The sequence below is a fragment of the Gallus gallus genome, chromosome 28, assembly GCF_016699485.2.
Source record: "Gallus gallus isolate bGalGal1 chromosome 28, bGalGal1.mat.broiler.GRCg7b, whole genome shotgun sequence".
NCBI lineage: Eukaryota > Metazoa > Chordata > Aves > Galliformes > Phasianidae > Gallus > Gallus gallus.
The window spans coordinates 3,251,525-3,277,915 of NC_052559.1; the positions used below are offsets into that span (position 1 = coordinate 3,251,525).

The window sequence follows — 26,391 nt, forward strand, 5'->3', positions numbered from 1 at the left end:
GCTCTCCCCTTCGATTCCTTACCTCTTCCCTGTCCCTCCGCTGCCTTGCTCTGCTGTTCTCTAAAGAGAGTTACACCCCAATGCCTCTTTATTCTTTTCGGTATGTTATCATTCACACTTTTTATTACCTTGTTTTTTTTTTCATTTATTTGAGATTTACTTTATTTTTTTTTTTTGATACTTCAGAAATGTACAGTTTGCAGTTTGCCTTTATTTTGTTGTTGTTTTGAATGCATAATTTCGTTTTTATGTTGTTTAGTTTGCTATTTAATTTAGTTTGCCTTTATTTTATGTTCAGTTATGCATGATTTATTGCTTTGCATGTCTTTTTTTATAAGAGTTTTAAATTGTGATAGCATGCTAAATTGTCCAGTCTTCTGGCAGTTAGATTTTGGCTTTTTTTTTGCTGAAACCCAGTATCTTTTCTTTAATGTATTGTTCCATTATTATTCTGCTATATAAGAATTTTCCTTAAGTAGAGCAGAATAAGTAAAACGTGGTTGGAATGAGATCAGTTCTGATTGTGAATGTTTTTTGCTCTTGGATTGGTTAGCTAAAATTAAGTTGTATGGGGCTTCCTTCCTACCCCTCCCTAAGACTGTTTTTGTTTCCTCACTTTCTGAAGGAGTCTATGGTGATGTGCAGAGGGTGAAGATTTTATTTAATAAGAAAGAGAATGCCCTGGTTCAGATGGCTGATGGAAACCAGGCTCAGCTTGGTAAGCGAGCTTAAATGTACCGGCTGATAGCATTAAGAGGCATGGGTGGTCAAAGCTTTCTGATCTTTAAAACAAAAACAACTCCTTGTGTACTTAATTGCCTGTCTGCATCTGTAGCACTGATTTGGTGCAGCTCTGAAGAAGCTATGGTTTATTTGCCTCAGATAATCTACGGGTAAAATAATGAAATAGTACTCCAAGGCAGAATGATAATGCCTGTCATTGTGTTCCTGGGAGATGTAGTATCCTGCCTGGGGAAGAACTAAAATGAGGTTCTAGCTGTGATAAAAGTGTCTGAACAGAACTGAAATGCCACTGTAGTCAGCGCTGTGTTGCACCATTGCAGCCATGAGCCATTTGAATGGCCAGAAGCTCCATGGGAAGCCAATCCGTATAACATTGTCCAAACATCAGACAGTACAGCTCCCTCGTGAGGGACAGGAGGACCAGGGTCTGACCAAGGACTATGGAAACTCTCCTTTACACCGTTTCAAGAAACCGGGCTCCAAAAACTTCCAGAACATCTTTCCTCCTTCTGCCACTCTTCATCTGTCCAACATTCCGTGAGTATCAGCGTGGGGACCTCCTGTGGTGCTCAGTGTGGAAATGTCCACAGGTTCAGTGGGGGGGGAGGGAGGGAGTAAAACGTGACTTTAACTGCTGACAGGAGAGAAGCTTGTTTGTCTTCCTGTCATTCCTCATAGCCCTTCCACTCCAAGGAGCTGTGCTGTTGGTAGAAAAACTCAGTGGAGGGTCTGAGGGGAAACTGTTCTAGTGCTGTAGTCTGATGTGTATTTGACTGGAGAAAAAAAAAAAAAACAACAAGCCATGATTTGTTTCAGACCTTCAATAGCTGAAGAGGACCTCAAGATGTTGTTCTCAAGCAATGGTGGGATGGTCAAAGGCTTCAAATTCTTCCAGTAAGTGTTTTTTTTCTCTTAAATCCTGTCTTTACATCAGGCTGAGAAGGGTAGAAGTGCCTGACTTACCAACATCCAAGGCTGAGAGAACAGTGAGCAGCACTGTCACTTACATAGCAATCTGACTCATCTGGAATAAAGAATTCAGGAGCAACCCTGGATTGAGTGCATGGTGAATACGAGTTGATAAAACTTTAAGGTAGCTGAGTGAGATTTTGGGGTAGGCGTGTTGATCTGATAAGTGTACTGCTCCACATAAGAAGACAGCATATTGCACTTATCCAGGTCCTTAATATTCTGCTTGACCTTGAGCACTAGGTGATAAAACTTGCACTGACTTAAGCAAATGCTGCGTGCAGTGATACTGAGCGTGACTTAAATCTCTGTCTTGTCAGGAAGGACCGTAAGATGGCTCTGATCCAGATGGGCTCTGTGGAAGAAGCCATCCAATCACTCATTGACCTCCACAATCATGACCTGGGTGAGAATCACCACCTGCGTGTGTCCTTCTCGAAGTCCACCATTTAAAGCTTTGGAAGGCATGAGACAAAATGGACTTGATTTAACCTCTTGAGTTCAGCCTTGACCTTAAAGGGCCGAACACGAGGGTTTCAACTTCCATCATTCCAGAAAAAAAAAAAAAGCCACTTTAAAAATGCAGCTGAAGTGACCTTAAAAGACCAGAGATTTTATTTTTTTAAAGAGAAATCAGTTTACCGGTTTTTAAAAAAAAAAAGAGAGAAAAAAATTAAATCTAATTCCTATTGCTAACCTTGCGGTGATGGGTAACAATCTTGACTGTTCAAATAAAATATCACAAGTTGAAGTTTACACTTTGGAACCTGCTCTGGGAAATTCCCCTCCCCTCCTGTTCCTTCTGCCCCGAAAAGCAGATCCCAACAAGTTTATCAGGTTTCACATTGATGCCTTTTTTTTTCTTTACCCATCCATGCCTTGAAAGACCTAAAACCACTGTGTACGTTCACTTTTGCGCCTTTTGAGTCAGGATTTTGCAAAATGCATGGTGTATAGGAGCTCCCAACCCAACTAGCACAAAACCAAGTTGCATTGATCCTACCTAAACTGTGCATCTGCTATCCTGTGCCTTAATCCTTTTCCTTCTTTTTGGGAAAACATCTGAATTGTGGAGGTCGGATGGGAGAGCGGAGGGGAAATGAGTGAGTTCTGGCTCACTAGATCTACTCCTGGTAGGGAAGGACTAATCAAGCTGGCAGAGTGGATAAAGAAAATATTGGGCTTTGACTCTTCAGGCAGTTGTATCCCACTGCCGTGACTTGGCTCAGTTGTGTAGTATCACGTGTCTTCGTGCCACTTTCCAATCTGCTTGTGGTTTATCTCCATCTGCAAACCTCCAAGTGGGAGTTAAGGTCCCTGGTGTGACATTCAGACCGAGTAGAAGGGTCTGGGTGGGGAAGCATTCCCAAGACCAAATCGCATTCCGTTGTCAGTAGTGAGCCAACAGGCTCTGCCCTTCACAAGAAGAGCATTGATCAAGATACAAAATTAACCACTGCTGGACATTTGTGAAGACAAATCATTAAGAATTTGTCAAAATCGTATGTGTATATATATCTCTAAATACTTGGCTAGGATTTGAAGAGTTATTGGGTATCCCACATCTAGAAAGGTGTCCATGCAAGTCACCTTCGTGCCCCTGATTTGAAATTAACAAGACCAGTGTAGCTCTGCCATCATTCTTATAGCGTGTCTTCAGCATTTGAGCTTTTTGTTTTAATTCTTGTATTATACTTTTTGATGCAGTTGCTGTCATCTGTGCCTAGCAATATTTCCAGTTGACCAAATATTCTAATCTCTTTATATGCAAAAGAAATAGTTTAAGTACCTTTTTATAGAATGGTAAGATGGTATAAACGTAATCTAAATTTACTCCTTTGTGATATTACCCTTGTATACTGTACTTTCTTTGTTTTTTTTTTTGTTTTTGTTTTATGATTGAGACTGTAGGGCAGTGATTTAGTTATCAGGCTGAGGTCATGACTGAGGATGAGGATGTAATGACATGGGTGAAACACGTTAAGCAGCCTTTTAAAGCAATGTGTTTGAGGTACCAAGCGTGAATAGCTTGTGAATTTAAGGACCAGGCTCAAGTTTTTCCACTTTTTTAACCTATAAGCCCAGATATTTTTTTAAGTTATAGGAAGGGAATTCATTATAAGTAGAATGCAGCAGATCGTTTTCTCCCAGTGATAAAACCACCTTTGTGTTTTCTGGCTTACAGCTCTTTCCCAGGCCATTCTGCCTTCTATTTTGTGTAATCCAACGTTGCCTTACATTTCCCTCTAACCTGCAACCTGTTTGGATGCAAAATAACAAGAATCTTATACTTTTTTTCAGGGTTTTTTTCTGCAAATTGTGGACCAAAGTTTGTTTTCTAATTGTCTTAGTGTTGCAAGTTACGGTTTCCTTGCTTAGTGTGGGAGCTCTGACTTGCCTAGCACTGAGTGTTTGGAAAAGTCTTAACTTTTCTTCGTTCCTCCCTGAACTCTTGAGGATGTGAATTATGCTGGAGAAGTGTGTGAAGTCTGAGTGAGGGTCCAGCTTGGGTTGCTGGCGTGAGATCTGTAGCACTTGCCTGCCTCGGCCTTCATTTTGTGGCTGAGTGTGCAGCCATCAGTAGGTGCTGGCTTCAGTTACCTCGCCATCTGAGCAAGCCTGTTCATTGAACGGCAAATCTGCCTCTCTGAACTCCGTGTTTCCTTGCATTCAGCAGTGCAAATCCAGGTGTCTTGGTGGTAGCTGTCGACTGGAATCTGTTTGCTCACCTCCCTTCCTAAGCGAGGGGAGAAGCAGAGGTTGCATTCCTGGTGCAGCTCTGCTCCTGACCGCCCCGCAGCCCCAGATCCGTGCACAACCCAAAGCAGAACAGCTGTGCTGTAGCTTTCAGATGCATTCAATCCACCTCACCCGAGATGCTGGGAAGAGGCTCATTGGAATGAAACCTGTCTGGTGGCCTTGAAACGTTGATTTGGTCGACCCACAGGCTATGTGTGTATCTTGCAAAATGCAAGCAAGTGAATTGAGGTAACCCCAGAACCCAGCCATGGTGGGTTTTTCCTTTGGATCCCTGTGTTTGCATGTAAAGAATGTGAGTAACAAAAGGGTGTACATATTTATAATTTTTTTATACCTGTTGTAAGACATGAGGGGGCAGCAAAACCCAGTTTCTTTTTTTTTTTATGGTGAACAGATGTATTGTATATTTTGATACCAGCTATTACAGGTTCAGTATTGTGGAAAGTGGGGTGGGGAGGGTAAGCGTACACAACATCAAGAATTCCATTGCCTCTTTCAAAGAATGTTTGTAATGCAAAAAGAAATTAAAACTATTTTATAACAACCTTTGTACCTTTCTGTAGCTCCATTATTTACTGTTCAGATTGTAGAAAGCAGTTATTGGCCAGTCTGTACTTGTGCTTTCAATAAATTTCTTCTGTATTCTTTGCTTCTGATTTCCCTCTCTCTTTTATTGTGCCTATTTTGCTTCTGATTTTTTTTGTTTTGTTTTGTTTCCCTTCTGTTGTAATTCCAGCTGCCTCATGTGTTAACTTTGACTTCTCACATACCTCTGGGCACCTCTGGGTGGAGCAAAGGATGCTGAATTGGGACTGGAGCTGCTCCCACTCCAGGCCTGCAGTACTCAGGCAACGCTCAGAGGTATGGGGTTACAGGGCCTTAACTGATGCTCTGCCTTTGTCCCATTCCAACTCTTTTTTTTGTTTTATTTTTAATTCGTGTTCCTAAACTTTCCATATATTTCTAGCTAATATCCATGAAATAACCCAACTTTCCAGTCCAGTGATGTAATGCTCTCTGAAGTTTTGTGCTTTGAATGTGTCAGAGCTCTGTGGCTGCCTGGATGCCGTAGTGTTGGGTTCCACAGACCGACCCCCCCAGCAGCAGCCACATCCACTCCTCTTTTAATGTCTGTTATTTCAGTTCTCGGGGCTTATTCTGCAAACACCAAAGCTGTGCTGGAGGACAGAGCTCAGTTGGGGCTGGAGGAGCTCAGCCTTCTATCCCCAGGGGGATTTGTCCTACCTGCACATCCAGCTTGGTTAAGAGCCCTTCCTGAAGGTCCTTTAGGAGGAGCAGCTGATAAACCCCCGTGTTTATTCAGGGAACCAGGAGTGGGGTGGCTGCGTTCCTCTCCCCCTCTGATCACTGCTCAGCCCTGCAGCTTTGCTGGCAGTGCACTCTGCTGCCCTTCCCACGGCTCCCCCTATTCAGCATCGCCCTCTTCCAGCTGCCCCAAGCCCTGCGGTGTTCCCTCCTCGCCGCGAGTGCTGCGCATCGCTCAGAGCAGCATCCCGTGGCTCTGCAGGCTGTGCTCAGCTGGGAGCTGTTTGCTGTCCTTTGGCTGCGTTCACTTCAGCATCACCCGCTGCCTTTATTTCATGGGCTGCGGCCTCCGAGGTCACCGCGCTGCGCTTTGGGAGCCTCGGGCGACTCAAAGAGATCGCTGTTATTCCTGGAAAGCGTAATAGGATTTGGGACAGCTGCCCCTTCCCCTGCCTGGCTCCGGTGCGTGTGAAGTGATGCTGAGCCCTCCCAACATCCCCTTTACCCCCCCCCCCCCAGGGGTCGGGCAGGAGCGGCGTGTGCAGGGATGGATGGGGGTGCGGTGGAGCAGGGATGGATGCTGCGCGCACAGATGGGTCGCGGTGGTCCAAAGCAGCGCTGCGGGATGCTGCACTGCGTGTGGCCACGTGCTGAAGGGCCGACGGTTGCACACCAGCTGCCCTTCCCCGTGTCCGTAACGGTGTGGGAAGGAGGGGGGGGGGATGGTGGGGGGAACCTTCGATCCCTGGAGCGGGGAATCGAAGCCCGAGGGCGGCCCTGAGCCCACCGCGAGCCGTCGGTGCTGCGGGAGCGTCCGCCCGGGGTTCCAGGAGCAATTAGCGATGGACGGTTAATGAGGTTTCTCCCCGGCATTCCCAGCGCCCCGCCGGTCTCAGCCTTCGTGTGGGGGGGGGTCGAGGGGGGGTGCCGGTTGCTATGGGAACGGCGGGGTCCGGGAAGCGACGCGTGACGGCGTTCATCACCGCGAGGAATGGGGACAGCGCGGGGTCACCGGGAACACCGCCCCCCCACCCCCCCCCCGCTTTGGGATCCCTTTGGGAGTGACCCCCCCCTCCTTAATCCCCGTGCGCATTTCCAGCCCCGCGCCGGGTGATGGCGGATAATCCATATGTTTGCCAGGCGGAGGCTGCGGGATTTCCACCGCTAATCCAATTGGCAGCGGCGCTTTAGGGCCATCTTCCCACCACCGCGGTGCTGGAGGAGCGGGGGCCATCGCTGCTGTGTTCCCCCCCCCCCCCAAGGACTGTGTGACAGCCCCGGCGGCACCGCGGGGCTCATCGCTACGGAGCTGCTCCGGGGTAACGAGAAACCCGGCGAAGTGGGGGTCCTATAACCCCCCCCCCCCACCCCCCCGCCGGTTTATGGGCTGCGACAAACGGCAGCAGCTGCTGCTCAGCGCCGGGCCGGGGTCGCGCGGGGTTCCGCCGCCACCATACAGAGATGAGCCGGGGGATGATGGGGGGGGTCCGAGCGATGCCTGCCCCCCCCCCCCCCCCCCCCACGCAGCCGGAGCTCTGTGTACCCTCTGGGTGGGTGGGGGGGGGGCGGTGAGGACAGCGCGGGGACCACCGCAGCGGCGGTGCCACGCGGGAGCTGAGCTCGGCGCACGCATCCCCTCCGTTACCACAGCAACGGGGATGGAAACTGCAGCGGTGGCACTTCGCTGCCGGGCGGGGACGTCGTGCTCAGCACCCCGCGAAGGCACCGCGGGACCCTCAACCCCCCCCCTCCCCGTGCCCCCATCACAGCCGCGCGGAGCGACCCCCCCCCCCCCCCCCCCCTCCCCTCGCGATCCCCCCCTCCGTATCCCCCATAGCGCAGCGCCCTCCCGGGCCACGTTCACACATTTATTCAATTTTCAAACCACAGCGGCTTCGGCCGACGCCCGACGGATGCGTTCACAGCTCCGAGACCCCCCCCCGCCCCACCCGGAGCCTCTGCCCGGGGCTCAGCAGCACCCAGAGCTCATTGCAGCCCAACGCAGAGCCCGCGGCTCCCGGGGTCTCCCACCCCCCCCCGCCCCCCACCGGATGCACTCTCTCTACTCCCCCCAGCGCAGTATTTACAGCTTCACGTGCCCAGCGCTCAGCCCATGGACACGCACCCCCCTCCCGGCACCGCTCCCCCATCTCCCCCCCCACCCCCAGAACAAAGCAGCAGTGGGGGCTGCACCCCCCCTCCCCCGTGCAGTGCTGAGCCCCACCGCTCCCACCTGAAGCACACACAGCCACGTGCTGCCATTCCCCGCAGCCCCACCAAAGCCCTTTTAACACCGACTGTTCCCCCACCCCGCAGACCTACAACGCCATCATCCGAATAAATTAACCCCCCTCCTCCCCCCCCCCCTCCGAAAAAAAACCCCATCAGCACCTGTTTTAGAGAGAAAAACGGAGTCCAAAGTGCTCGGGCCCACAGCTGGGGGATGGGGGGGGGGAGGGTTGGGGAGGGGGAGGTGGGCTCAGTCCTTAAACCTGCGCCCTGCTGGCAGTTTCCTATAGAAGCCGTCAGCGTCGCAGTCCGTGAGCACGTCGCGCTCAGCCGCCTTCCTGCGCAGCGTGGCCTCACGGCTGGCAGCGCCCAGCAGCCCCTCACCCACATCCCCCCTCTCCGCACCCCCCGGTGCCCCATGGATGGCCGCCAGGCTGCCGTAGCGCGGCTCGTCCTGCTCCACGTCGCTCAGCGAGGATCCTGGCGACACGCCGGCGCTCTTGGCCGGGTGGAAGGCACGGAACTCCTTCCCCACCTCGCCCAGCTCGTAGCCATCCTCAGCGCCCTTCGGGGCCGCCTTCCACTCCCAGGGCCCGTTCCCGGCGTTGAGGTGCACCACGGGGTGATGGGGGGCGTGCGCGTCGATGGTGACGATGCTGGAGCTGTCGCGCTCCGAAGGCGAGCGGTACTGCGAGGAGTCGGAGCTGGTGGAGGACGAGGAGGTTTCCGAGTGCTTGGGGGTGGTGGGGGCCGCGCTCTGCGGTTTGGACATGGCGATCACCTGCATCAGCCGGGGGGGGTTGGCGGCTCGGGGAGCGCTTTTCTCGGCCACCATCACCCATTTGGCCCTCACGGCCCCAGCGCCGCCCGCCGCGCTCTCCTCGGGGATGTGCACCAACGGCGCAGCGCCGGGACGGGGCGGGAGGAGCACGCGTGGGCCCAACGCTGTGCGCTCGGGGCGCGCCTGCACCGTGGGGTACAGCGCCGGGGGCACCTCCTCGTCCACCTCCTCCGCCCCGCGGCCCTCCATCGCCTTCTGCTTCCACTCGGAGATGAGCTGCTTGGAGCGCGAGGCGTCCAGCGGCACGTGGATGGTCATGTGCCGGCGCGCCGCGTCCTCCATGGAAGGCGTGCTGACGCGCGGCAGCGTGTTGCTGAAGGTCACCATGTTCTCCTTGGCCATGGGGCTGCGCGGTGCCAGCAGATCCACGTCCACGCTGGCGCGTTTCAGGCTGCCCAGCGAGTTCTTGTCGCGCGGCACCGGGCGCACGGCCGCCTCCTCCTCCTCCAGGCGTGGGGTCAGTTCATCCGTGCTCACCGACTTGTTCTGCTGGTACACGGCGTCGTGGCCACGCTGCGTCAGCACCCGGAGAGCATCCTTGGCCGGAGTCGGCACCGGGACCCTCTCGGTGGGGGCACGGAAGTTGCCCACTGCGTGGTACGCCTGTGGGTAGGGGGGCACTGAGCTCAGTGGGGCTGCAAGGCAGCACACAACACACACACACACAGCCCCCAGCCTGTGGCACCCACCAGGTATGCGGCGATGCCGGCGCCGATGAGGAAGCCCACGTAGACGTCGGTGGGATGGCTGCGGTACTGCGTGATCTGCGTCAGCCCGCAGATGCCGGCGGCGATGGCGAAGGCGAAGACCAGGATGGGCTTCAGGAGCTTGGTGCTGTCCGAGATGGTGGAGTTGAAGTACATCTGGAGGGAAGGGAGGAGAACATCAGCCATACGGCCTCAGCCACCGCCGCGGAGCCACGCGGCGTTCCGCACTCACCGACACATAGACAGCGGCGAAGGCAGACAGCGTGGCGTGCTGGGATGGGAAGGTCTTCCTGCAGGAGAGCGCAGGGCTGAGCTGCAGTGGGCTGCAGGGCACGGGGCGCCGAGATGCCCTATAGCACATACCTGGCAGACAGGATGGCGTGCTTGTCGGTGCCAGCGCAGATATCCTGCGTGATGTAGGGGTTGGCATCGCAGGGCGTGCCCAGCAGCGTGTAGTTGGGCTTGCAGACGGTCAGGAAGAAGGGCGCATGGTAGCCGGTGGCCAACTGGATGACATCGGTCACCAGCGCAGTGGCGCAGAGCCCGAAGACATGGACACCTTCGGGGGGCACAGAGGGGTCGGGTTCCACCCGCAGGGTGGGTGCGCCCACCCCAATCCTGACCCCCTGAGTGAGGCGGTGGCACAACGTACCCACAAACCTTACGGTGCGGCGCAGGAAGGAGTTGAAGTTGCAGCCGCCGGCGTTGATGCTGCCCTCGGTGCCGGCGCGGCCCTTCAGCCGGGACTGCAGGCAGTACACCAGGCCCTCCCCGAGCATGATCTGCAGGGGGGAACCGCGCTCAGTGCAACCCCAAAGGCAGCGGGACCCGGCCCCGTAGAGGTGTGGGACGCACCGAGGCGGCGGGGGCGGCGAAGGCGAGGCTGAGCAGCATGAGCAGCGGGATGAGCTCCTCGCTGCTCTCCACGTAGGGCATGGAGAGCGCGCGGTCGTGGCACTGGAAGCCCACCTTGGCCGGCTTGAAGAGGTCGGTGAGCTCCAAGAAGTACAGCGTCACGATGGAGGAGGCCACGATGGGCAGCTGGGGGGGCAGGGGGGGGGGCGGGGAGGGCTCAATGCCATCCGCAGCCCCCCCAGGTGCCATTGGGTGCACTCATGGGGACATGGGTGGTGGCAGAGCCCCATGCACAGCGTGTGGCATCGCAGGGTGGGGAGGACATGACCCCCTCCGGACCCCCCTTCCCCACACCTACCTCCACGAAGTAGAAGCAGGGCAGGAGAGTCATGCTGTCCTTGGGAGCCTTGGCCTTGTCCTTCGGGGAGATCATGGTCCTGGGGGGGGCCTGCGGGGGGGCTGTGACAACAGGTGGGGTGGGGACTCGGGGTCATGGGGGATGTGGGGAGGGGTTGGGCAGAACAGGGGGTGGGGGCCTGGGGAACCCCCCCGGCCTCAGCTCTCAGAAACTTCCAACAAGTATTGAGTGCAACGAGGGATGGAGTGGAGGGGGGGGATTGAGGGGGTGGTGCGGGGGGAGGGGGGCAATATAAGGGTAATATAATATACCGGGGGGGCAGTACCGGGGTTGGGGGCAGAACCGGGGGATGGCAATGCGGAGGGACGCTACGGGGTGCAGTACCGGGGTGGGGGGGGGGCAGTAGCGGGGCAGCCCCGCAGCAGCCGGGGACGATCGTAGCGCGGTGCCGCAGCCCCGGGCGGGGGCCGGGAATGGGGGGGGGGCGCGGAGCGGGCGAGGAGGGGGCGCGGCCCTTTGTGTCCCCGCGGCCGCCCCCCCCCCCCCACTCACCTCGGCTGTAGCCGCCCCTGGGGGGGGGGGAATCCGGGCGGGGGGCGGCACGGGCGGGGCCGGGGACGTCCGCGGGGCTCCCGCAGCGCGGGGCTGCTCTGCCTCGGCGGAACGCGGCTGTATCCTCCGTCGCCGCCGCCGCCTCCTCCTCCTCCGCCCCCTCCCCGCCGCCCCCCACCGCCCCCCGCCCCGCCCCGCCGCTCCCGGCCGCTCTCGGGGCGCTGAACCGCTGCGGGGACGCGGCGGGGGGCGCCGGTAAAGGGAGCGGGCGGGGGTCGGGTGCGAGACAAAGGGATCGGTGGAGGATGGGGAGGGGGGGGGGGGCGGCACCGAGCGGGGGCGGTGCCCCCGTGCTGCTTTATGTCCCCCACCGTGCGACGCATCCGACCCCCCCGCTGCTCCGCACCCCCATAAGGCGGTTCTGCCCCCCGGGCTTCGCAGCGGGTCCGAAGCTGCGGCGAGACCCCATCTCCAACCCCACGCTGGGACCCCATCCCACCCCCACAACCCCCGGGGATCGGCCGCCCGCCCCCCACGCAGCCCCCACCGCTCAGCCCAGGGCCCCCCCGCAGCCCCACTGACCCCCGTGGGGTCAGACGCGGAGCCGCTCCCCCGCACGGCCCCGAGGCTCAGCCCGGCTCCCGCATTCAGAGACTCCCCGCATTCGGGGCCGGACCATCCGGGAGCAGCTCCGTGCCTCCGCGCTTTGCCCCCGTTCCATTTGCGACCCTAAGTGGGCAAAAATCTCCTGCCGTATTTAACGTTAAATCCCGAATCATTGCAGTTAAGCCGCTCCGCCCGGGTCCGGAGTGCAGAAATCCCGATGTCAGCTCCGCTCCCGTGGCCCCGACCCCCCCCCCCCCCACGGCCCCCTCCCCGCGTGGATGGGGGCGGACATCGCCGGGCTCACGGTGGTGATTCCGGAGCTTTGGCACAGCTGCAGCCCGGGATAACTGCACGGCAGCCCGAAATAAACCCCAGGAGATTTTATGCTGATAAAAAGCAAAAAAAAAAAAAAAAAGAAATGCGGTTCCAGCTGAGGTTTTCCCTTCTCAACACTCCACATAACATCGCAGAGCAGCAACACATGGGCCAAACGGGGACAGGGCTGTGCCATAGGGTTGGGTTGGGACCCCGGGACCTCCACCCCGGTGCTGCCCCACTGCTCTGCGTGGCACTGGGAAGGGCTCAGAGCTGCGGGGATGTGGCTCTGCTTTGTGGCACCGGGGAGAAGGGCAGAGGGGCCGTTGGGTCACCCCTCGGACACCCCGACCCCTTTGTCCCTACAGCCAACGACCCCTCAGTGCTGCAGAAATCCCCTCCTGCTGCTGCCAGACCCGGCAGCTGGGAACGGCTGCTTCCTCCCGAAGTTGTTTGTCCGGGAACGTTTGGCCTGTTTTATAACGGGGAGTTGAAGCACGTTTGGCATCGCCTCGCTGCGGAAATCCCCTCCTTTTTCCCTTCCTGCCCTCCCCGTGGCCCCAAAGTGGATATAAAACCAATCCCCGTCCCGTCCCCGGAGCGGCCGCTCACTGCAGCCATGGGGCCGTGCACTGCTGCCGGGTCTGTCCTCGTCCTGCTGCTGCTGCTGGGGGCCGTGGTGGATGGTGAGCACGGCATGGGATGGGGACGGGGATGGGGACAGAGCTGAGTGTCCCCACGAGGGCTGTGGGCTCTCGGGTGGGTTCGGTTGGTGGGCAGAGACCCATCCTGGGGGTCACAGCGACACAGAGCAGCGTCACACTGAGCTCCTCTGGGGACGGCTGCGAGCGACGCTGAGGCACTTACAGAAGGGAGACCTCGTGTGGAGTCAGGAAACCCCACCGCAGTCCCTAAGGGTGTGGGGAGGGATCTCGAGGGGTCTCTCACTCCGGTGTCCCCCCCCACTAACGCTGCCTCTCCCCGCCCTGCATCAGCACAGCCCCGGGGGCGGATCCTGGGGGGCTCGGAGGCGCAGCCCCACCGACGGCCCTACATGGCCTCCCTGCAGCTGGATGGGCAGCACATCTGTGGGGGATTCCTCATCGCCCCACAGTGGGTGCTGAGCGCCGCGCACTGCACCGAGCAGATGTGAGTGATGTGGAGGTGTGGGGCTGCACCTGGGGGGGTGTCGGGGGGCGGAGGGGGACTCCGGGCCCTGCAGCCCCCCCAGCTCCGTGAGCTGAACCCCTCCCCGCACCCCGCAGGGGAGATAAACGCTTCCAGGTGCTGCTGGGCGCCCATTCACTGACGGAACCGGAGCCCCACAAACGGCTCTACAACGTGCGGGCACAAATCGCCCACCCCGGCAGCAACATCCACAACAACCGGGACGACCTCCTGCTGCTCCAGGTGGGCTCCCCCACACCCCTCCCCACCGCCCCAACCGCACCCACCCATCCTCCCTCACCTCTTGGCCCCCCCCTCAGCCCCCTTTGCATCCCACGGAGCATCCCGCCGTGAGCCGCGTCGGAACGCCTCCATCCATCCCCACAACGCTGACCCCCATCCCCACAACGCTGACCCCCAGCTGCGTCCTGGGGGCTGCAGGAGGGGGCCCAGCAGTGCGTCGCATCCCCCCTCCCCCTGACCCCTCTCCCTTCCTCTCGGTGGCAGCTGGAGGAGAAAGCGGAGCTGAACGAACACGTGCAGCCGCTGCCGTTCCAACGCGAGGACCGGGAGGTGGCGGCCGACACGCTTTGCAGCGCCGCGGGATGGGGGACGGTGACGCACAGCGGGAAGCGGCCGGATCGGCTGCAGGAGGTGCAACGCCCGGTGATCAGCAGAGAGCTCTGCAACCACCGCACCCGCCACGACCGCACCATCACCGAGAAGATGATGTGCACCGACTCCCGCAAGAAGGACACGTGCAAGGTCGGAGCCCTGGGGGGTGATGACCCCATGCGGGGCCCGGGGGAGGAGTGGGAAGGATGCTGGGGAAAGGGGGAGGGTGTGGGGTGGGATGGGGTTGCATCCCTGCTGGGATCCCTACACCCCCAGGCGTGGGTGAGAAGAGGGGTGAGGGTGGGCAGGGAGGACCCTGGATCCAAAGCTGCAGCCCGAGAGCCACGTGGCAATGAGTTTTGTCCCCACAGGGTGACTCCGGGGGTCCTTTGGTCTGCAACGGTGTGGCTGAAGGGGTGGTGACGGCCGGCTCTCGTGTCTGCGGCAACTACAAGAAGCCGGCCATCTACACCCGCATCGCACCCTATGCTGAGTGGATTGATGGTGTGATGGCCTCCAGGGATGGGGATGTGGGCACCCGTTGAGCCCACACCGCCGGGCACAGAGGGGATGGGGACCCTGAGCTCATGGAGTGGGGGTTTGGGGGGGCTGAGCGATGCCCAGGGAGGGGGAGGCACTGCTGCAGGCTTTGCTGGACACATCTGTATTGCAACCACCACAATAAAGCAACAGCAATTGCTGCAGGCAGAACTGTACTGAGTGGGGCGGGGGGCAGCGCCAAAGGTGGGGGGGGGGGATGCTGAGCTCTGGGGGTGGCACAGCCAGGACAGCCCCACGTCCCCCCCATCCCTGACCACACCTGGGAGTCCCATCCCTTCGTCCACACAGACCCAACAACCCCTGGGAGTCGGATCCCACCCCCCCCCCCCCTCCCAGCACTGCTCTGAGCACCCCAAGGGAGTTATGCTGCACCCCATAGCATGGCAGGGCTGGATGCTGCCCAGCAGAGCAGGGACTGCCCGCATGCACATGGCAGGAACACAGCACTGCCCTCCTCTGTGTGCCACAGACATTAAATAACCCCAAAGTGCTCCTCCAGAGAAAGGAGCTGAGTGAGGACCCACGTGGCTGAGTTTTACTTACAGGGGAAAACCGCCTTGACAAGGAGTTGTAGTTTCCTAATTAGCCATCCCGCTGTCCTTAATTACCAGAAGAATAGCAAGGCACAGACCAGCTCTGCAGAAAAACATCAGAGCTGAGGGCTGAGCTCTTCACCATCAGCTCCATTTTTCACTGATAAATGAAAACTCACTCCCAGAGGGATAGGAATATCCTTCCCTTCAATGGCCTCAGAGGACACCCAGAGGTAAATCCAGCTGAGCAGGAATTCAGCCAAGCCCCACATTGGCTCCAACCACCCTCCCAGAGCTGCTGAAAGCACTCAGATTTCAATCTAGGAAAGCTCTCCCTCCAACACAACCGAAGCACTCAGCTTGGTCTGAAGCTGCAGACTTACAGTGATCTTCATTACCCCACCGTTTTCTCTCCTTCTGCCCATAATCTGATAGAGGGTTGAAAACCATTCGATTTTGCAAGTGCTTGCAGCTCCTTCCCTAACAGAGGTGCAATTCACACCACTTTCCTGCTTTTCTCGTGTTGATGCATCAGCAGCCCTGGGCACAAAGCACAGAGAAAGTCACATGAAAGAAGGCTGAAGTTCTGCAAACAAACCAAACATTCTGTACCAAATTAACTTTTATTTACAGAAGAGCTCAGAGTTACGTGGATGGGTTTGCTCCAGGCAGCCAGCCTCGTGTTCCTGCTCCTCCATTCATCAGAACACAGATACGTGCAATGATGGAGACTCCCATCAGAGGAGCCAAGCTCACTCAAAGCATGGAGATGCAGAAGGAAACAGGAAGCATAGCGTGGGCTGCCCAGTTCCTAAGCAGCCCACAGCAAAGGAGAAACACAAGGAACCAAGTGTTTGTTCCTCTCTCTTTGGAGATTCTCTGTGTACCCCCAGAGCCCCCCCATCACCACTCAGACTGTGCCATGGCTGAGTGCAGGGCTCAGTCGTTCTGCTTGGTCAGCCCAGACACACACGAGGGCAGCAGGTTCCCCCCCTCCCTGCCCCTTGGCTTCCAGCTGACAGTGCCTTCGGTGGCAATGGGAAAACATCACAGGGTAGAGAGCCTAGAGGGAGCCCCTCAAAAGCTCCTTCCCTTCCTCCTCTCTTTTCTTTTTAGGGCAGAAAGGGTTGAAGCTGAAAGACCAAGGCAAGAAAAACCTATCAGCCAACAGAACACTCCCAGCCAACCACTGGGCACTGCCTCACAAGGGCTGCAGCTCCTCGCTCCCAAAGCACTTCCAGCTCTTCCATTTGCTCTCTCCGTGCCCCACGGAGGTGCTCTCAGGAATAGCTCAGGGGCATCCTCCTCCACAGCCCCCCACACAGGCAGTTTTTGACCCAGCGCTGCTCCCATTGCTTCACAGCAGTGACTTTGTTTGGGGATTTCAGCATCGTAACGCAGCCACACCTGGAGAGGAAGGAAGCAGAGAGGTACAGCATGGCACAAAGGTGGGAAGGCCAGGAAACAAAGCAGCAATGCTGGCACTTCTGGCCGTGCACTGAGGCAGGGAGTGAGGAGGAAATCATCATCTGCCGTTTGCAGGTGATGTTTTTGAGCACTGAAACATCTTGGAACAGAGGGATGTCTTCATAACAACAGCCCCCAGCTGCTATTTATACATAAAACAGCAGACACTCGATCTTATAGAAATGATTTGCTGCAGAGGCTCTCTATTAAAGCTAATAATTAGAGCTGATTCACACGATGGGATGGACGCACACTGCTGTTCCAGTGCTCTTTTTGTGAGGGGACAGCACAAAAGAACTCCAAAAGCAAACTGAACTTTGAAAGATCATCCAAAAACAGTACTGTGGGTGCTGTCATTGTTTACACTCACTGCCTCCTCCCCAGGAACAGGGGAGCCTGCAGGCCAAGCCAGGGATCCCATTACCAATAAAGACCCTACAGGCAAATTCTGGTCTCTGTTTGCCCGTCTCATTTGCCTGTCCTCATATTTTTCTGTTAAAGCAACACCATATTTACCCCACGGTGCAGTATTCAGCCCTTAGATGAAAACTATCTCAACTGAGAGTGAGGAATGAAGTTAATTCTCAAAGAGCTGTGGTTACTCTGCAAGGAGAGGCGGTATAAACTTAACAGCCACACTGCAATGATAGTAGCAGCTATCCTGAGTCAGCCCTGCTGCTCTCCAACGAGCATTTAAGGATCTTCGTCTTCCACATCAGGGATATCTTAAACATACCCACAAGTGCTTTCTTTAAATGCAAAGTGGCAGTGCCATAAACGAAAAGCCTTAATTTAGAAGCAGCATTTCCTCCTGCAGGCGTAAATCACATGAGGAGTTACTGGGATACCAGCTGGGATGGTAAACAGAGACCAAGGGAGCTTTTGAATGACAAAAGACACTTTGAGTTCCTGCCAAGACCTCCTCTGCACCGAAGGGATTAGGCCTGCATCACTTACCTGGTACATGACTTGCATTCTTCTGTCGGGTATGCTCCTAAATGAAGCCTTCTCAGATGATCGATTTTGGGCTGACCAGGTGCCCTATGCAGGAAGAAGAAGGGCATCGTTTCTAGGGTATCATTTACTACAAGCTGTTGCCAGGACAGTGAGCTGCATTTCAATGGCCAGTGGGGCCCAGGCTTTGACTGCTTACCCTGTAAAGTGCCACTGGATTCAAAGGCACGCTGACATCAATCTAAACACACATGAGCACTTTTCCCCCTCCTCCTGCCATCTCATTTCAGCCTTTTAACTCACTAATGACTGGGAACTCAAGCACACAGGATAAACCCTCTTGTGACACAGGCATCTCAGATCCAGTGACCTCTCAGAGCTGGAGAGATCCCAACCACACCATCTATTTGTTTCACATCTTTGTACCTCACAAAGGCATCAAACTGGGAAGACACAGTGTGACCAATGAGCCCAGGAGCTTTTCCAAACTGCAGCCTCACAAGTTGTTTGTTCTGCAGCTTGCTGATAATGCCATCGTTGATAGGCAACCAATCAATATTGGGAATGAGCAACTGGCTGGGCAGGAGGCAGCATTCATCTATCAGGGTATCATCTGGCTCCGTTATGTGACTTTCTTCACGACCTGCATGGAAAACGAAGCAGAAAGAGAGAAAAACCAGCGTGATCTTTAACACATCTCATTTACAGATCGAGAGAAGAGGATGCAGTTTCCTCCTCCATCCGCCAACACAGCACAGGGAACAATGAAGCTGGCAGCTGCATTTGCCCTTTCTAAACACTACAGACCCACTCAAGTGTTATCCCCTGCAATTACTTCTGCCATGCACAAGCCAAATTAGGGAAGATCCTTTTGTTTTAAGAAACAGGCAAACACTTACAGCACAGCCAGAGTTTAGTGAGGAGCCTGAAGAGGAGGGACATGCTGTCCTGAGTGTCAGAGGTTGCTGTGTAGACGGGGAGGCAGCTTGGCTTCAGCAGCCCCCAAATACGGATCACCACCATCAGCTCCCTGAACATGCCCAGGGATGCTCCATCCCGCAGGAAGCTGTGGCCTGGCCTCACAGGAGAGCCCTGCAAAGAGGAGAATCATTTTGGGATCAGGGCTTAAACACAGCCTGCTGGAGCTGCTGTTCCATTTACAGGACAGTAGACAGGCTTGTAGAGGATGCCACAGAGTCTGAGGGGTACATAAAAGACTGCTCGTGGAAGCCCAGGCTCTCACCTGGTTAGGCAGGCTGGCCAGTAGATAGAGCACAAAATCCCCCACCCACTGGATGAGCTGCTGCAGAGACTGCAATGTGTTCATCTCCAGGACAAATTCCTCTGTCTTTAAGTTGATCATCACCTTGTCAATGTCTGAAACAGAAGCAAAACACGTGGTTCAGTCAGGAGATGGACCCACACTCCACCCTCTGTCCCTGAGGAGCAAAAAGACATCACTTCCCTCTTCCTCAAACCCAGGAGGCAGCTATGAGCTTATGACATTTCACACTGAGACTAAAAAGGAGCTGATGCAGGGCATTCAGAAAGCTGTGCCTGACGTTAGCAGCAATCCCCACCTATATCTGTGATCTTGGAGCAGACCTCTGTGAGTCGATCCCCAGGACTCTTATCCGGGGTGTTGAGGAAGTGAGGGCGCAGCAGTGACTTCAGGGTGCAGCTGATGGCAATGAGGAACAGCTTGGCATGGTAGTCACAAACACGGGCTATCGTGCTGGAGGAGAGCTTGCAAAGAGATGCCTTCATGGCAACAATGCGTGTGGCGAGGACCTGAGGGACAGAGGCAGCAGAAAACATTCAGGATGGAAGGCAGAACGAGGATCAGCTCATAAACTGCTCTATTCTCTGTTCTGCACCTCTGCTGTGTGAGCAACTGGGATAGTGAGTGCTGTTTCATGCATGTACAAACAGTCCTCTATTGTTCCCAGTATGCTGACGTGACCTCTGTCAAAAATAGTCTGAAACATCTCACCAGAACTTCCCAACAGGGAGAGATTGGTGACAACAAACACTGTGTCAAAAGCAGCTCTTCACACCTCAAGCACTGCTCAGTGTAGAGCATTCCAAGACAGCACAGCCACACTGTTACAGCCCTCTCCCTGTGGCTGAGACCTCTCCCTGTGCCCGCTCCCTCTGCTGTACACCAGGGAGATTCCACTCTTGCTGACCTGCTGCAGGGCTGCGCTCTGCCGTGTGTACTCTTCATGCAGCTTCTCCACCAGGTTTTGGACCATGTTGGGCTGGACGTGGAGCAGGATGTCCCACCAGTCGTAGCCAGTCACCATGCAGTACTCCAACAGGAACAGCAAGTGGCGGAGGGAGGTGTTCATGTCCAGCACATGGCCCATGGAGGGGGAGATACGAAGCATGCTCAGCTGAATGGAGGAGGCAAAGGAAAATCCCTATCAAGAATTGGCTTGGAAGCTTTCCACAAAAGCTACTGCACAACACAGGGTGACCTGCAGCTCCTCGTTGGCCCCAGGATACAAACCCTACAGTAAAGGGATGCATCACACCTCGTTTAACGTGGATCACACAGCTGGAAATGACATTCCCAGAGCTTTCCAGAATGATCCATCACCATTTAGAGAGAGAAAGAGAGATCCCAGGAGAGCAGCCCACCTAACAGAACACACTACCTTCCCATGACTATCAATGCCAGCCAAGGCCAGAGACGTCCAGGAGAGCTGCATGGCTTTGAAGTGAACCAGGGGACCAGTAGTTCGCTGCCTTTTGATAGTCTGCTCATCCACTGGGCGCTGGGAAGAAGAGCCATGGAAGACAGCCATCATTTGCAGGGACAGGCGATGAACAATGTGGACACTGCCATCATGAAAAGCCAATGCCAGACCTGGGGAGAGATGAAAATCAGAGCTGAGCAAGCAAATTCTGGTATAACCCTGACCTCACCCAGCAAAACAGCCACTGACAGCACACGTGGCAACAACACAGCACCCGAGGGCTGTGGGCTTGCAGGCACATTCATGGCTTGAGGCCACAGCAGCATTTCAGAGGTATGCATCCTCCCACAGAAATGAAACAGGACGAGTAACACCTTGGAAAGTTTCTGTATCAATCTCTCCTATGTGTCGTTCTGAATTCCTCCTTCAGCTACAGTTCAGAAGACAAAGAAGGGAAGTTTCAGGCAGAACTCATACATTTAAGAGAGAAAAAGAGATTCCTTACCCAGTCCAGGGAAGAATTTGGTGTCGTTTGCCACCTTCAGGTCAGTATTTGTGAGGGAGATGGGCAGCTTGGGCAGAGCCACAGCTGAGACACGATCCAAGTCATTGGTGGCAGAAAGAATTCGCCATTTCAGGATCATGGGCTGCTTGTCTCCAACTTGGAAAAATAAAGGGAGACACCTCTGTCTGAAGGGGTCAGAGAACAGCACCCCTCCCTGAGTTCTGCCCACACCTCTCTATGCACACCGGTGTGTTTCCCCTGCACCTCCCTGCATTCTTCTGAGCTCAGTAAGCACACAAATAATGACTTGTTTCGCTGTATCAGTTTTGATGGAAGGCTCTGCTGGTGGCGATCAACAATTCTTTATGTTAAACAACCCTTTGCACTTCAGCAGAGCAGACAGCACGGATCTGATGCTGTCATATTTGAAATCAAGTGGAAAAGATGTGCAGACAGGGCAGCTCAATGAAGCTACTGCAGCATTTTTTCCTTCAGAAGGCTCAGCTTGCTTTGCTCTCAGCAGGAAGAGTGGTTGCACAGCACAACAGAAAATGCCTTTTATTGAGTGAAAGTAACAACTATCAACCACTTCCTGGAAACCATCAATTTGTTGCTTGAGATGCAAACAAATGGATGGAGCAGAGCGTGTGGCCGAGAACACCTGAAATCCAAATAAATGTGTGATAATGGATTGGAGTCCCTGCCTTGCCACTCTCATTCAGACCATGCCCCTGTACTCGAGTTCTTGGTGCTGGAACTCACCCACAGGAGAGATTTGCTGGAAGATGTTGTTGACAGGCAAGCCCTCTTTCCGCAGAGACCAGCACTCCACAATGCTGTTGTTCTGGTTGGAAGCACAAAGCAACACCTGCAGTGGGGAAAGCCACACTGTTTGTAGGCACAGCATTCACAACAGGGAACCACGTTACCTGGCAGCGTTTTCAGCCCCTCTACCTCTCTGCTCTGAGGCTCTATTTCCTAATTAGCCTACACTAATGAAAAGCAGAGAATGGTATCAGCAATACATAATATTGAAGGCTCTGGCTCTAGCCAGAGAGGCAGAACTGTGCAGTGTTATCACAGCCTGTGTTTCTTCATATCACTGATGACCTCATCTCTCACTAATCTGTAACGTGCCAATGCTGCCCCAGACATCATAGACTAAATGTGAAGAGAAGGGAAGAAACAGAACTGACTCTGAAGCCAAACCAGACACTGTGTTCTCCAATGTGGCACTCAATCCTAACCACAGGAAACAAGAGAGAGGAGAGTTTTTTGGCTTCACTGAACCACTTAGGTTTCCCCAGTCATATTACCCCATCAAATAGAGTTAAGCTACTAAATTAAGTCACGTGGATCAAGAGCTCCAAGTGCTCTGGAGAGGGACTGCTTTGAAGCTGAGACTCAAAGATGAAAGAGTTCATACTTCAGAACCTCCCCGGACTGCCCAGCAGAACACCCACTGTAACCAACGGCAGAGCCATAAAATAAAACCCACATATCATCAGGTTAATGCAGAATGGGGCTTTTCAGACTGCTTATCCAGGAAGTGGAGGGCTCAGCCATGACACTCCCAGTCCTATCAAGTGCAACCTGCTTGAATGAAGCTAAACAAGCAGTCACTCCAAAAACAGCAGAGAACCACTGCAGGACGTGATTGCTCCCTCTTAGAGCTGTGCGATGAAGCCACAGGAGGAATAAACTGCTGTCTCCTTTGTTATTCCCTTAACTCCTGCTTGTGTTCAACAGCAGATGCTCACCTGTTCTGACATATCCCGAGCAAGGAATTTCAGGTGAGTGATTGCTGGGTATTTGTCCTTGCGGGCAGGGTCGGTGGTGCAGCGCATGAAGAGGGAAGGTAGGATTTCAGTGTCTATCTTGCACTTCTCATTCACCACGCTCACACAGACTTTGTAGAACTGGACAGGGGAGGCACTGCTGCCATCCGAAGTGGCCACCACGATGTTTCCCCCACCAGTGAAGGCGACGTCTGCCAAGGCAACGCGGCAACGGAGGCGGCAAAGGCTTTCCGTGGATGTCAGCACCTGCCCGTTGGGCTTGAGGAGGGAGACTGTCACCAGACCACTGATGGTCACAGCAATCCAGCCCTCCATCGGCTTCCCACCAAACAGAGTCAGCGACGGAGAGAATTTGACCCTGGAAAACTTCTCCCCGAAGTTCGATGCTCCAGACTGGGAATGAAGATTTGGCAACGCAAAGATGTCAGCATCTGATGCCTGCAGCGCACCCAGAGCTGCAGGGCTCTGCCCCCCTGACTCACTGCAGCAAAGGCAGAGCTAAATGGAGTCCAGGCACGGAGCTCACACACCCAGCTCTGACATGGGGCCGTGGGGAAGGCTTCTCCCCGAGTTACGAGCAGTGCCAGCAGCTGCCCAACACAGTGCACAGCCCCATCACGTTTCTGTGCCTCGCAAGAGATCACAGCTGGGAATGCAGAGCATCAGTTTGTGCTTTACAGACTTTCTCATTATGGAATCACAATTAAACATGCTCCTAAACAAGCTGCTGTCTCCATACATGTACAGCTCCCATGACCAAAGCCCTGGAACAAACCTCCTGAGCTCAAGTGCATTTCAGCTGCAGTACCACTGGTAGGCAAGCACGTGCTTTTATCTCCATCTTACAGCCATGGAGATTGAAACAGGCTGACTAAGACAAGCTTAAAGCACCAAGAGAAACGAGGCACCCCACCTGCACTTCTCAGCAGGAGCTCAGAAACTTTTAACTTGAAAGATTCCCCTGCCTGATGTGCCCAGCACCGTGGAAGAAGCCCACAGCAGAGCAGAAACACACGGAGGGCTTTCCCAGCTCCCCCAACAAGCCAAGCCAGCCCTTGACGAACCTTCTCCACATGCAGTGCCAGCTTCACACCGTTGTGCAGCCAGGACAGGGCCACCACGGGGTCTCCCTCCACCATGCTGCCCATGGTGTTCTCCCAGCTGTTGGCCAGGTGGTCGGTCATGCTCCAGCACTTGATGTGGCCGTCTGCATCCGCTGAGAGCAGCCTGGAGCCTGCAGAGACACAGCCCTGTAAGAACCCTGGGCGCTGCCAACCACCAGGTGAGGAACAAAGCCACTCCATGCAGCCGTGATGGAGCCTTTCACTTTGTAGCTGTGGGATAAGGCACAGTTACATTGGATCGCACAGTACCACTGCAGAAAGTGGCCTTTCAGGACCTGAAGGAGACCAAGAGGAAAGCAGGGGAGGAACTCTTCCTATGAGCAGGCAGCGATGGGATGAGGGGAAAGGGTTTTTAAAGTGGAAGAGGGCCGACTGAGACTGGATATGAGGGAGAAATTCTTTGCTGTGAGGGTGGTGAGATGCTGGCAAGGGTTCCCAATGAGGCTGGGGATGCTCCCTGCTTGGAAGCACTGAAGGCCAGGCTGGATGGGGCTGTGAGCAACCCGGTCAAGAGGGAGGAGTCCCTGCCTACAGCTGGGGGTTGGGATGAGGTATCTGCAAGGTCCCTTCCAACCCAAAGCACTCTGCGACGCTGTGGACGACGAGGAGGCCTCGGGCTCACCCGACTGATCCCACTCCAGGCAGGTGATGGCTTCCACGTGGCCGGAGTTCACGGAGTAGACGTCCCACGGGTGTTCCGTGTCGATGATGTGAACCATGTGGGTGAGATCTGCACGGAGCGACAAACGAACCCCCGCACCGTTAGCGGGCCGCGGCGGGGGAAGGGGAAAGGCCGAGGGACCCCGAGAGCACCGCGGGCTGTGTGTGAGGGGAGGGGGGGGGGAATGGGGGTGGGCCGCACCGCGCTCCTCCTCGTTCCGCAGGTCGGTGGTGAAGGCGATGAGGTTGCGGCAGGACCAGGCGCACACCAGCGGGATGGGCGGGCAGTGGTCGCTCTTCGGCCGCTTCTCCCACTCGCACACGTACGCCAAATCCATCGCTGCTCCCGGGAACGGGGGGGGGGGGCGGGAACGGAGCCTGGAGAGCTCCACCGCGCATGCGCAGCCGTGCCAGGACCCCGCGGGCTGCTCCCGCCGCGCCGCCGCTCCTTCAGGCACTGCCGACGACAGCCCAGGCGGAGGTCCTGAGCGCCGGCGCCAAATTTGCATAAAGAGCTACCCAGGAGCCCTCGCGTTCAGAAACGGGCAAAGAAAAGGCTTGTAATATGGAAATACTGCGGTGAAAAGCGTTTCAATTTGGGAGAATAAGGGTGCAAAGTAGTGTGCTATAAAGGGAAGGCTTTTTGTGAAAATCATGGGGAGTCACTGGATTATGAAAGAGATTGCACTATGAGCCTTTAAAAGGTGCCATGTAGACGGTAGGAACCGTGCTCGCTTCGGCAGCACATATACTAAAATTGGAACGATACAGAGAAGATTAGCATGGCCCCTGCGCAAGGATGACACGCAAATTCGTGAAGCGTTCCATATTTTTTTTGCTTTGCTTTGCTACACGCCCTTACGCAGCCTTGTCCCCTTTTGCCTCTGCAACAGCCCCCAACCACTCCCTGACACACACACGTTTCCTCCCCCCATCCCTCCCGCCCTCAGCCCCAACACTCAGACCACACATCATTGGACCAACACACTTTTATTACCCCAGGCAGCCACCGCAGCCACTGCTGGCCCACACAAACTCCCACTCAGGTTCATGATGGCCTTTTGGGGGGGCCTCTCATCCCTTCAAGCACTCTCATACCCCGGCCCTGCCATGGCTGGATGGTGCAGGGAGCACCTCAGGAAGAAGCACCCTTCCCACACTGCATGGAAGGGACGGAAGGGAGAGGCTCTCCCCAACCGCCTTCCCCTCCCAGCACCTTTCCACTTCTCTTTCTCCTTCAAGGGCCTGGAGAGCTTCCTCTTCTGCTTCTTCCTGGCCTCCTCCTCCAGGTAAAGCAGGACACGCTCTTGCTCTTCTCCTGACCGGTTCATGAAGTCATTCCAGATCTGACAACACAAGCATCGAGCCCCAATGCAGACATCACACGGACCTCCCCGCTACTCCCAAGCCTCTGCCTCCAGGAGGTGCATGTTTGGCACTCGGAGCCAACACGAAGGCGGCTTTCTGCAGGGACTCCAAGCGATGACACCTCCATCCATGCACGCAACGCAGCCAGACAGACGTCAGGCTTTCTAAGCCTGGACTGAGTAAGAGCGGAAGAGCTCCACAGCACTCTGAGTGCGCAGAGACCGCGCGTACAGCGCACAGCCGCGCGGCCGCTCCTTCAGGCACTGCCGACGACAGCCCAGGCGGAGGTCCTGAGCGCCGGCGCCAAATTTGCATAAAGAACTACCCAGGAGCCCTCGCGCGCGGAAACGGGCAAAAAGGGGCTTCTAATATGGAAATATTACGCCGAATCGCGTCACAAATTGGCTAAGCGGGCCTAAGAGTTAACAAGATGTGCTATTAAGCGGAGCCTTTTGGTGGAAAGAAACGGAACAGTCACTGTGTCCTAAAAGAACTTGCAGAATGAACCTTTAAATACCGCAGTCTCGACGCTGTTAGTCGTGCTCGCTTCGGCAGCACATATACTAAAATTGGAACGATACAGAGAAGATTAGCATGGCCCCTGCGCAAGGATGACACGCAAATTCGTGAAGCGTTCCATATTTTTTTCGCATTGCTTTCCTTGGCTTTTACACCCTTACGCAGCCTCGCCCCCTTTTCGCTCACCACCAGCCCCCAACCACACCCTGACACCA

General features: G+C 55.5%; 4 protein-coding genes, 1 long non-coding RNA gene and 2 other non-coding genes across 11 annotated transcripts in view; 5 read left to right on the forward strand and 2 right to left on the reverse strand.

Moving 5' to 3' along the window:
• PTBP1 (polypyrimidine tract binding protein 1) overlaps positions 1-5,129 on the forward strand; it is a 28,673-nt gene extending 23,544 nt beyond the window's left edge. For 4 of the 5 annotated variants that reach the window (XM_015299920.4, XM_015299921.4, XM_015299922.4 and 1 more), the window contains 5 exons: positions 67-100; positions 626-718; positions 1,065-1,281; positions 1,561-1,638; positions 2,034-5,129. In XM_015299920.4, the coding sequence (XP_015155406.1) occupies positions 67-100; positions 626-718; positions 1,065-1,281; positions 1,561-1,638; positions 2,034-2,166 (555 nt within the window). In that variant the 3' untranslated portion in view covers positions 2,167-5,129. 5 annotated transcript variants of the gene reach the window in all.
• Positions 5,130-7,950: 2,821 nt separating this feature from the next.
• Positions 7,951-11,588, reverse strand: PLPPR3 (phospholipid phosphatase related 3). The gene is made up of 7 exons (XM_003642869.6): positions 10,730-11,588; positions 10,372-10,557; positions 10,169-10,298; positions 9,880-10,075; positions 9,749-9,806; positions 9,499-9,672; positions 7,951-9,412 (listed from the first exon to the last, which is right to left on the reverse strand). Exons 1-7 carry the CDS (start codon positions 10,802-10,804, stop codon positions 8,219-8,221), a joined length of 2,013 nt encoding a protein of 670 aa, XP_003642917.2. The 5' UTR covers positions 10,805-11,588; the 3' UTR covers positions 7,951-8,218.
• A 1,211-nt stretch (positions 11,589-12,799) lies between these two features.
• Positions 12,800-14,692, forward strand: CFD (complement factor D). Its single transcript, XM_003642860.6, has 5 exons — positions 12,800-12,888; positions 13,198-13,351; positions 13,468-13,612; positions 13,877-14,134; positions 14,356-14,692. The coding sequence occupies exons 1-5, from the start codon at positions 12,822-12,824 to the stop codon at positions 14,527-14,529; spliced, it is 798 nt and encodes a 265-aa protein (XP_003642908.5). The 5' UTR covers positions 12,800-12,821; the 3' UTR covers positions 14,530-14,692.
• Positions 14,693-15,682: 990 nt separating this feature from the next.
• On the reverse strand, positions 15,683-24,690 carry MED16 (mediator complex subunit 16). Its single transcript, XM_418220.8, has 14 exons — positions 24,492-24,690; positions 24,252-24,359; positions 23,570-23,739; positions 22,467-22,898; positions 21,469-21,574; positions 20,707-20,862; positions 20,160-20,371; positions 19,689-19,895; positions 19,080-19,290; positions 18,743-18,876; positions 18,399-18,591; positions 17,926-18,142; positions 17,503-17,586; positions 15,683-16,485 (listed from the first exon to the last, which is right to left on the reverse strand). Exons 1-14 carry the CDS (start codon positions 24,625-24,627, stop codon positions 16,359-16,361), a joined length of 2,493 nt encoding a protein of 830 aa, XP_418220.2. The 5' UTR covers positions 24,628-24,690; the 3' UTR covers positions 15,683-16,358.
• Positions 24,180-26,307, forward strand: LOC124417442. Its single transcript, XR_006932241.1, has 2 exons — positions 24,180-24,348; positions 25,532-26,307. It is a non-coding gene; the product is annotated as an uncharacterized LOC124417442 (long non-coding RNA).
• Positions 25,017-25,123, forward strand: LOC112530463. Its single transcript, XR_003072101.1, has one exon. It is a non-coding gene; the product is annotated as a U6 spliceosomal RNA (small nuclear RNA).
• Positions 26,197-26,303, forward strand: LOC112530464. Its single transcript, XR_003072102.2, has one exon. It is a non-coding gene; the product is annotated as a U6 spliceosomal RNA (small nuclear RNA).
• Positions 26,308-26,391: the final 84 nt, after the last annotated feature.

Coding starts and splice junctions, on each gene's coding strand:
- PLPPR3 (XM_003642869.6), bottom strand. CDS start 10,804: ATGATCTCCCCGAAGGACAAGGCCAAGGCTCCCAAGGACAGCATGACT. Junction 10,076..10,168: donor CCGCACCGTAAGGTTTGTGG/GTACGTTGTGCC, acceptor TGCCCCCCGAAG/GTGTCCATGTCTTCGGGCTC. Junction 9,807..9,879: donor CACGCCATCCTGTCTGCCAG/GTATGTGCTATA, acceptor GCTCTCCTGCAG/GAAGACCTTCCCATCCCAGC.
- MED16 (XM_418220.8), bottom strand. CDS start 24,627: ATGGATTTGGCGTACGTGTGCGAGTGGGAGAAGCGGCCGAAGAGCGAC. Junction 21,575..22,466: donor CTCGGGATATGTCAGAACAG/GTGAGCATCTGC, acceptor TCCCCACTGCAG/GTGTTGCTTTGTGCTTCCAA. Junction 19,291..19,688: donor AGAGCGCAGCCCTGCAGCAG/GTCAGCAAGAGT, acceptor TCTGTCCCTCAG/GTCCTCGCCACACGCATTGT.
- CFD (XM_003642860.6), top strand. CDS start 12,822: ATGGGGCCGTGCACTGCTGCCGGGTCTGTCCTCGTCCTGCTGCTGCTG. Junction 12,889..13,197: donor GCTGGGGGCCGTGGTGGATG/GTGAGCACGGCA, acceptor GCCCTGCATCAG/CACAGCCCCGGGGGCGGATC. Junction 14,135..14,355: donor GCAAGAAGGACACGTGCAAG/GTCGGAGCCCTG, acceptor TTGTCCCCACAG/GGTGACTCCGGGGGTCCTTT.